This window comes from Sphaerodactylus townsendi, linkage group LG02, assembly GCF_021028975.2.
Source record: "Sphaerodactylus townsendi isolate TG3544 linkage group LG02, MPM_Stown_v2.3, whole genome shotgun sequence".
Taxonomy (NCBI): Eukaryota; Metazoa; Chordata; class Lepidosauria; order Squamata; family Sphaerodactylidae; genus Sphaerodactylus; species Sphaerodactylus townsendi.
In genome coordinates, this window is record NC_059426.1 from 71,832,861 (window position 1) to 71,842,527 (window position 9,667).

Here is a 9,667-nt window from a genome sequence, read left to right on the forward strand (position 1 = left end):
CTTCCTAGTTTAAACACCATTGAAAGTGATGTTGTTTGGGGCAGATTCCAACATCACAGTGGCCACCCATTGGGGGGGATGGTTGTGCAAAATTCAAATTTTGCACCGGGCTCCATTTTCCATAGCTACGCCTCTGCCTGGGGGGGGGGAGTCCATAACTGTGGACCCCCTAAACCAAACCTTACCAAACCTGGGTAGCATCATTAGGAGGGTCCCCCAAACAATCCCTGAAAGTTTGGTGCTGCTAGCCTAAACAATGCGCCCCCTGCAGGCCAAAAACCGGAAAAACCAGTAAAAATGTTTTAAAAACCCACAAAGGGGGGGGCGCTTCGGACATGAATGTGAGGGTTGAAACCAAGAAACCCCCCCCCCCCGCCCTTACCTACGTCCTTGCTACTTTGTTGATGGCAGCCTAAAAAGGCTTTTATGTATACAGAAACGATGCCGCCTGATCTCTAGCTACAGGGACTACAATTCCCACAATCCACCACTCCTGAAGACGCGACTTCGTTGGGGCCCATAGAGAGGTTCAATATGTGTCGTCACTACGCGTCGCCTGAAATAGTGACGTAGAATCGCTGCGCAAAACAGGTGAAGGTGACGGGGGTCGGTGAGTGCGGCTGGGGGGACCCCTTTTTCCCTCGAGTGCTATGCTGGTCGTCCGGCCTCTCTTCCTCCGTGGAGGCTGTGCTCCGGCTCGCTTCCTTTCTGCTGCGGCTGCTTCGGAGTCGGTGAGTTCCTGCTAGTCTTGGGTGCTCTTTTTTCCTCAGTGCATAGAGGGGAGAGGGACAGTTCGCCGCCGTGGATGAGTTGGTGATGGCGAGGCGAACCCCGTCTTTTATTTTGTATGCCAAAGTAGTTTCGTGCCAACTTTTAGTTGTCCTTCCTGATTTTCTGGTGACGTTTTCTTCGCAGCAAATTTGGGACGGGCGGCCCCATCGAGCTGCACAGTGCTGTCCAAAGCGATGTTCCACCCTTCGAAGGGTGTTGAAGCCAGTGGGCTTAGAAAAGTGTGATTCTGCTTTGGGGTGCTCTGTTATGGTAGAGTGTGCAGAGTGTACCACTTTCAAACTAAAACTATTTTTGTCCTATAGGCGCCCCCTAAGAAAACCCAGTTTGGTCCACTCAAGGATGAGGATCGCATTTTCACAAACCTTTATGGCCGCCATGAGTGGAGGTGAGAACTGAACATATGTTTTTGTGCAGTCATAAGGAACTGATGATTATATGAACAATATTTACAACCTATCAGAGGAAAGCCATTATGGCTAAAAATGAATTCATATTTAAAAAGTCCCAGCAGTTTAAGTAAACAAATCAGGGGTTTTTTTTATAGGCTGCTCAATGTTTCCAAACATTTGTAGCTAGTATACTAGGCATCTTTCTAGAGGTCAGGCTTTGTTCCTATACATATGTATTTATTGTTCAAACACATCTACTAGAGAAAAATCAAATGATCCGTGTTTTGTAAGATGCCAAGTCTGATGATGTAGCTGTTTGTTTACAAAGTGGAATTCATTTGTATGGTCCTTGTTACATAATCATATTATTGTTACATAATCATATTATTGCCTTCAGGTTGAAAGGGGCTTTGAGCCGAGGTGACTGGTACAAAACCAAAGAAATTCTGCTGAAGGGTGTTGACTGGATCTTGAATGAGATTAAGATTTCTGGTTTGAGAGGCCGGGGTGGAGCTGGCTTCCCCACTGGCCTTAAGTGGAGCTTCATGAATAAGCCCCCAGATGGCAGGTATGTTACACTGGGTACAAACTGCATTCAGATTCCTAATGTTTTACACTGTGTGTGCCTGGTCATAAAGCAGTTATTTGGCAGTGTGGTGATTACTACTCTTGGTTTCAAAACCATGTTTACATAGACAAGGACATCTATTCAGGCTCCTATAGGGAAATACAGTCTGGAGTCCCGGTTTCCTGTTTCAGCTTCCATTATCTGAATTTGTTTTGTTGAAACAACACATTTTATTTGTTGAAATGTCCATTTCTAAGTTAGGTCCCTTCCGCACATGCAGGATCCACACACTTTCAATCCACTTTCAATGCATTTTGAAGCTGGATTTTACTGTGCGGAATAGCAAAATCCACTTGTGAACAACTGTGAAAGTGGATTGAAAGTGCATTATTCTGCATGTGCGGAAGGGGCCTTAGAGTCTTGATTTGCTCCCCAATGTCTTGATTTGCTGACTCATGAAGCAACTGTATCCTCCTGTCCTCTTGACTTGTCAAAAACAGAGTAGATAGCAGGCTTGATACAGTGTGGTTGTGTTCCTGAGTTAGGGAATAGAAATTTAGCGCAACCCTAAAGAGAGTTACTCTATTTTAAATGAATGGACTTAGGCTGGAATAGCAGTCCTTAGGTTTGCACAGTAAATGATGCCAGATATACATCCTATTGCTTAAATAGGTAAAGGGAGTCCCTCTGTGCCAGCAGGTCATTACTGACTTATGCGGTGATGTTTATTAGGCAGACTGTGTGTCAATAGGATGGTTTGCCATTGCCTTCCCCAGTCACCTGCACGCACGCACGCACGCACGCACGCACGCACGCACGCACGCACGCACGCACACACACACACAGCAAGTTGGGTACTCATTTTAACAACCTCAGAATGATGGAAGGCTGAGTCAACCTTCAGCTGACATCCACTGGAATCAAACTCAGATCATGAAGAGAGCTTTGACTGCAATTCTGCAGGTTTACCACTCTGCGCCACAGGACTATTGCTTACAGTTTTGTAAACACTTTTTAAAACATCAATACTCTGTGGCTATTATCTGAGGATAGAATTCTGAGCTGGATGGACCATTGGCTTCGTGATGTACACAGTGTTGAGTTATATAATTATTCCTCTGTTTCAGGCCCAAATATTTAGTAGTGAATGCTGATGAGGGGGAGCCAGGAACCTGTAAAGACAGGGAGATCATGCGCCATGACCCTCACAAGCTTGTAGAGGGCTGTCTTGTGGCAGGACGAGCTATGGGGGCACGAGCTGCCTACATCTACATTCGTGGAGAGTTTTATAATGAAGCCTCAAACTTGCAGGTGAGCTGCCACTCTTCTCCTTGTACAGTCATATGTGTTCTTAAGATCCTTCCTTATAAGAGAAAATGACTCTTGTGTTGTGATGCTGTTTTTTGTCTTGAGCGACTCCTTGTATTTTCTGTGGTGGGGAAGCCAATCACTGAAATATTAGGACTGAGACCCCTTTCATATCGTTATTCTAAGCCAATTATCTGTTGGTGACCCAATATGACATTGAGATGATGGTTTCATGCAGTATATTTAAATCCGTTTATGTGCCATGTCTGAAGTTCTGTGGCCATTTTAAACCACACTGCTTTTTTCCCCACCCTTTTTTGTAGAGAGTTATTTTAATTTTTTAAAAATATTCCAGCGTTTGTACTATGGCACTAGACCAGTATAATAATTCAGTGTTATATTAGCAGCATTTAACAAGCATCTGAATGCTGGCAGTATAGCACTGAATTGCTATATTGGTCTACTGCTATATCACAGAACATTTTTTTTAAATCCAAAGGACAAATGACCACCAAAAAAGAAGGCAGTAAGGAAAAGCAGCACTTTTGGAAGACCCCCAGACATTTCATACACCACATTACAGTTCTTCAAAAGTGCAAAGACCACCTGAAAATGAAAAAAAACCATTGTTTTTACAGTTGGCTCAGCCCTGCTTTGCCAACAGGATGCAAGTGACTTTGTAAGAAAGGATTTTTAAAAGTCCATTAGCAGCTGGGAGCCAAAACAGTTCGGTCTGAAATGAAACAAAAGCTACTGAAACAGATTATAAAGACAGTTTGAAAGGGGCTTCAGTCTCAGCTGTACTCCTTGCTTGTCTCTTTAGGTGGCGATCAAGGAGGCCTACGAGGCAGGACTGGTGGGCAAGAATGCTTGTGGATCAGGATATGACTTTGATGTCTTTGTGGCAAGAGGGGCTGGTGCCTATATTTGCGGCGAGGAGACGGCACTTATTGAATCACTTGAGGGCAAGCAGGGCAAGCCACGCCTCAAGCCACCTTTCCCAGCTGACGTGGGTATGCCCTCTTAAATATTTCTTCTGTGATAGGCAGTATGGGGCTGGTTTCTTTCCCTGTTTTCAACCTTGCCCCCAAATCTCCATCCCAGTTAACATAACCCCAGCTTTGTCTTTATCCTTTGTGTACCTGGAAAAGCTCTGGCCTTAGTACTCCTACTCATAACTGAACAAGGCCTCCATCCAGTTAAACAAATTTCCTTTCAGTAACGTAATTGTTGCTCTTGGTATCTTAAGTTTCATCCCAAATAACCTATATTAACTGTTGTAAATCATCCTTCCTGTCTTCCCTTTCCCAGTGTATTTATCCAGGAGCTGGCTTAACAAGGTTGTTAAAGCTAGCCTTTAATTTTCTTTATGCCTTTAGGAGTATTTGGTTGCCCAACAACAGTGGCAAATGTTGAGACAGTTGCTGTAGCCCCCACTATCTGCCGTCGAGGAGGTATTTGGTTTGCTAGCTTTGGGCGTGAGCGCAATTCTGGAACCAAGCTCTTCAATATCTCAGGCCATGTCAACACACCCTGTACTGTGGAAGAGGAGATGTCAATACCAATGCGTGATCTGATTGAGCGACATGCAGGTGAGAGCTGGCAGCCATTACCCATCATAAGGAGAGATGCCTTCTGTTCCTTTCAAACGTTTGTGTCTGTAAGAGAAACCTTGCACCTATTGTTGGTTTCTGTTGTGCTCTGAGACACGTAACCCTCTGAGCTTTCTTCGAACCAGGGGGTGTGAGAGGTGGCTGGGATAACCTGCTCGCTGTGATTCCTGGAGGCTCATCCACTCCCCTCATCCCCAAGTCTGTGTGTGAGACAGTTCCAATGGACTTTGACGGGCTCATACAGGCACAGACTGGCCTCGGCACAGCAGCTCTCATTGTCATGGACAAATCGGTAAGGATAGTCCCTCAGCCCTTCCTGTTCTTTTCACCTTTTTTGTGGATCTTCACCTTCTCTTTCTTCCTCAGACAGACATAGTTCGAGCTATTGCCCGCCTCATTGAATTCTACAAGCACGAGAGCTGTGGTCAGTGTACTCCATGCCGGGAAGGTGAGTGTGAAGGTCTAAGGCTACTGCAGAAATATTCTTTCATAGTTGGGAAGGAACTTGAACCTCACTTGCCTGTGTCTCCAGTGGACAGGCTTCATTTCGTCCCTCGCAGCATTTCTTAACATGAGTGACTTCGTATTTTTATGACCCAGAATTCCAGTGGTGCTGACTAACATAAGTTATTTCTGCATAAGCTTTAATGAATCAGAGCTTATTTTCATCAGATACATATGTGTGTCACATATCACATACATTTGACGCATGACGCATATCATATTTCATCAGATATGAAATACCTGATTCATACGCTCAACAGAAAGGTGGGGAAAGGAGGAATGTTATGAAGAAAGGATGCCTTCAGAAAAGCTCTTGTCCAAAGAGTAGTCAGTTCTTGAGTGTGTTACCTATGAGAACAGACTTCTTTCTGTCTCTTATATGTTCAGTCCACAGGTAGCATGCTAACCATAAGCTTGATAACCTAGGAGCCATGAGTGTGACAAAGCGTGGGATAGACTGTGCACTTGCTGGTACCTCACAGAAATAACTGAGGAGCTTTAGGCCTTTTTTGTTGTTTCTGAATCTAGAAATTTAAACAAGAACTCTTCTCCAGCCTTTGGAGTTTCAGAAAAATACCTGAAAATGTATGTGTGGCTTCTATTGAAAGCTGAAGAAAGTTGATGGAGGATCACTAGTCCAACAGCAGGATTTTTTTTTCAGGTGGTAGATCCTATTCCTTCCCTTTGCAGCATCCTGTTGTATTAGCCTGGATGTATCCATGAAATTAAGGTTAAACCGGGGTGATGTGTAGTTTCCAGGCTGTTAAACCAATCCCAATTTTAAGGGAGGGACTGTGGCTCAGTGGAAGAACCCCTTCTTTGCATGCTGAAGGTCCCAGGTTCAATCTCCCAGCATCTCCAGTCAAAGGACTAGGCAGCAGGTGATGGAAAATACCTCTACTTGAGTCTTTGGAGAACAGCTGCTAGACTGGGTTGACAGTACTGGCTTTGAATGTATGATACTGTAACAGATCATTGGTCCATCAAGTTCAGTACTGTCTTCTCAGACTGGCAAAGGCTTTCCAGGATCTCAGACTGAGGTCTTTCACATGACTTATAACTTGATCCTTGCTGGAGATGCTAAGGATTGAATTAGAATCTTCTGTGTGTCAAGCAGATGCTCTACCACTGAACTACAGCCCACCCCCACCCCCACCCCATGGACCGATGGTCTGATTCAGCATATGGTAGCTTCATGTGTGTACCCAGAGAAGAAATGCTGCTAAAACAGCATAAATGAATGCCGAATTCCTAACAGGCAAACAGTGTTAAAGCCCTACCAAACAAAAAAGATATTTAATCTAGAAAGTGTTTAATCTATAATCTATATTTTGATTATATTTTACTCTGTAATGTAGTTCATAAACTGCTGTGACATTTACTGAACACAGGCAGTATATAAACCAGGGCCTTGTAACTTGCATGGGTTGAGCTCAGCAACAGACTTCCAGACTCAGCGTGCAGAGTTTATTTGATGCTCCTTTTTGTCTTGTGCAATGCTGTGTCTTAGTGTATGACCTGTGCCTCTTCCCTCTGCTCCTTCTTCAATTACAACCAATCTTTTCATAAACTCTGGCCTTTATTTCACTTTTTTACTTACTTCCTACAGGTGTGGACTGGATGAACAAAGTGATGTGGCGGTTTGTGAGAGGCAATGCACAAGTGGCAGAGATTGATGCGCTATGGGAGATTAGCAAGCAGATTGAGGGCCATACCATCTGTGCCCTGGGAGATGGGGCTGCTTGGCCTGTACAGGTAATGTCCTGGGCTTCCTCTCCTTACTTAGGTTAAGAAGAACAGGTTGAAGAATCTTCAGTACCTTGTAACTTTGCAGTAGAAGGCCTAGAAATGAAAATAGGCAAGATCACAGGGGGAGTCATGTCCTTGTAACTCCATGTGGTTGTTTCTTCCTACAGGGACTGATTCGTCACTTCCGGCCAGAGCTTGAAGAACGGATGAGACAGTATCATGAACTGAAGGTGCAGCAGGCGTCAGGATGAACAACTGAAACATCCACCTCACCTTTGAACTTTGGGTGGGATCTCTTGAGAGCAGTGTGATCTGTTTTTTGGCTTGTGCATTTGGAACAGTACATTTACTTGATCTGTCAGGTTTTTGGCATATGAGTGTAGGTTGTAACCTACCTCAGTTCCTCTTGCTCTCTTAACAAACCAGATAACCTATTAAATGTTTGTGACTGATTTTGGTGGTTGTTTATTTTTGACTGAAGAGAAAGCAAAGAAATAGACTAGATACATGTACATAATTGCAATTATTTTCCTTGCAGAATGGGAAAGGAAAGTTGTGCCTGTATTTCTTAAGTTTTTTTAAGTCTTCCCTTTAAGAGCAGGATTCACGTTTCTGGGGCTTATTTTGCTTTATTTATTTATTTTATTTATTTATACTTTGGGCTTCTAGACCGCCCCATCCCCGAGGGGCTCTGGGCGGTGTACAGCAGATAATAAATACAATTTTAAAACATCATAAATAGGCTAAAACTTATAAAAGCAGCGAAAACTAGCTAAACATTAGCATTTAAATGTAAAATAAATATAGGTGTAGGTGGCGCCCGGTGCCTAATATTAAATTCTTCCACCCCCAGGGAGAACGGTAGGTCTAGATAGATGTTATAGGCCCAGATGTAGAGGCCGGCGGAAGGGCCAGCGAAAGGGGCGAGCGGAAGGGGGCCAGCGGAAGGGGGCACCATCAGCGGCTGGACTCTCCAAAGGCCCGGCGGAACAGCTCCGTCTTGCAGGCCCTGCGGAACTCACCAAGGTCCCGCAGGGGCCGAACAGCTGGTGGGAGAGCGTTCCACCAGGCCGGGGCCAGGGCTGTAAAGGCCCTGGCCCGTGTGGAGGCCAGCCGCGTCATCCCGAGGGGCCGGGGACCACCAGTAGATTGGCCTCTACCGAACGAAGAGACCGTGTGGGAACATATGGGGTGATCGCGGTCTCGAAGATACGAGGGTCCCAGGCCGCGTAAGGCCTTAAAGGTCAACACCAACACCTTGAAAACGATCCGGAACTCTACTGGGAGCCAATGTAGTCGGCGCAGCACAGGCTGAATATGGTCCCAACTGGCGCTGCCTGTGAGCAGGCGCGCCGCTGCATGTTGGACCAGTTTCAATCTCCGGATCGAGCGCAAGGGAAGGCCAGCGTAGAGCGAATTACAATAGTCTAGCCTGGAGGTGACCGTTATGCGATTGGATTAAGTGGCTAGGTCCGCTTGGGAGAGGAAGGGGGCCAGCCGCCGGGCCTGGCGAAGGTGGAAAAAGGCAACCCGGGTTATATGGGCCACCTGGGTCTCCATAGAAAGAGACGAATCCAGGTGGACCCCCAGGTTACGCACAGAGGGGGTCGGCGCCAATGTGACCCCCTCCCACACCGGCGGCTGAAAAGTCCCGCCCTCCCCCTCGCGGCCAAGCCAAAGGATCTCTGTCTTCGATGGATTCAGCTTTAACCTGCTCTGTCGCAACCAACCAGCAACCGCCTCCAGACAATGCTGTAGAGCCGCAGGGGCGGCGGCTGCTCCCCCCTCCATCGACAGAATGAGCTGGGTGTCATCCGCATACTGATGACAGACCAGCCCAAAACTCCGTACCAGCTGAGCAAGGGGTCGTACATAGATGTTAAATAATAGCGGGGATAATAGCGCCCCCTGGGGTACACCGCAAGAAAGCGGGCCTTTCAGCCCTGCTCAGCTGGCGGGCAGGCAGACAACAGATTTATATCTTGCCCCTCCCTGACCAAGGTCAGGCTCAGGGTGGCTAACAATACAAAAATGTAAACAATTAAAATACATAAATAAATTTAAAATCCCCATAAACACAGTTTTGTCTGCTATTGACTTCAATTCAGCATCTGGAAAGAAGTATAACACTAAGTATTCTTTGAAAAAGAAATGTATCTCTAAGCCTTCTGTACATTTATCATCATTTTTTTCCATCAAGTTTTAGCCGACTTATGGCAACCCCATAGGGTTTTCAACACAAGAGGGGTTTAGAGGTGGTTTGCCATTACCTGCCTCTGCATAGTGACCCTGGTATTCCTTGGTGGTCTCCTACCCAAATACTAATTTGAACTGACCCTGCTTAGCTTCTGAGATCTGATGAGATCCTTAGCCTAGCATCTGCATTTAGTTATTGTGAAATTTACATAATAATCATTGAAAGAAACAACAGAGGAGAACTTTGACTTTTGAGATTTCCCATTGTCAGAAGAAAAGTATAGAAAAGGAACATGCTGTACATACTGCAGAACTTCCGTGTTGCGTTTTGTAAAACATGAGCTATGCTTTGCCTTTCTGTACCAACCACCTGAATTTCTACATCAGCAACAACTACTTTTAAAAGAATTTATGTAAAATACTCTATGTCTGGGAAGATTCAATGAACTGTGGCCTGAACTATAAACCAGTTCAGCTAGTTCATCTCCCATCATGTACAAGTTTTACAATAGTTAACTATGGCCGAGTTGCCCAGTCATTGACCCTCG

General features: G+C 45.3%; 1 protein-coding gene across 1 annotated transcript; it reads left to right on the forward strand.

The window, feature by feature from the left end:
• Nucleotides 1-552: 552 nt before the first annotated feature.
• On the forward strand, nucleotides 553-7,376 carry NDUFV1 (NADH:ubiquinone oxidoreductase core subunit V1). Its single transcript, XM_048483565.1, has 10 exons — nucleotides 553-731; nucleotides 1,095-1,177; nucleotides 1,579-1,749; nucleotides 2,877-3,060; nucleotides 3,881-4,070; nucleotides 4,437-4,649; nucleotides 4,796-4,962; nucleotides 5,037-5,118; nucleotides 6,784-6,929; nucleotides 7,091-7,376. Exons 1-10 carry the CDS (start codon nucleotides 651-653, stop codon nucleotides 7,172-7,174), a joined length of 1,401 nt encoding a protein of 466 aa, XP_048339522.1. The 5' UTR covers nucleotides 553-650; the 3' UTR covers nucleotides 7,175-7,376.
• Nucleotides 7,377-9,667: the final 2,291 nt, after the last annotated feature.

Coding starts and splice junctions, on each gene's coding strand:
- NDUFV1 (XM_048483565.1), top strand. CDS start 651: ATGCTGGTCGTCCGGCCTCTCTTCCTCCGTGGAGGCTGTGCTCCGGCT. Junction 3,061..3,880: donor ATGAAGCCTCAAACTTGCAG/GTGAGCTGCCAC, acceptor TTGTCTCTTTAG/GTGGCGATCAAGGAGGCCTA. Junction 4,650..4,795: donor TCTGATTGAGCGACATGCAG/GTGAGAGCTGGC, acceptor TCTTCGAACCAG/GGGGTGTGAGAGGTGGCTGG.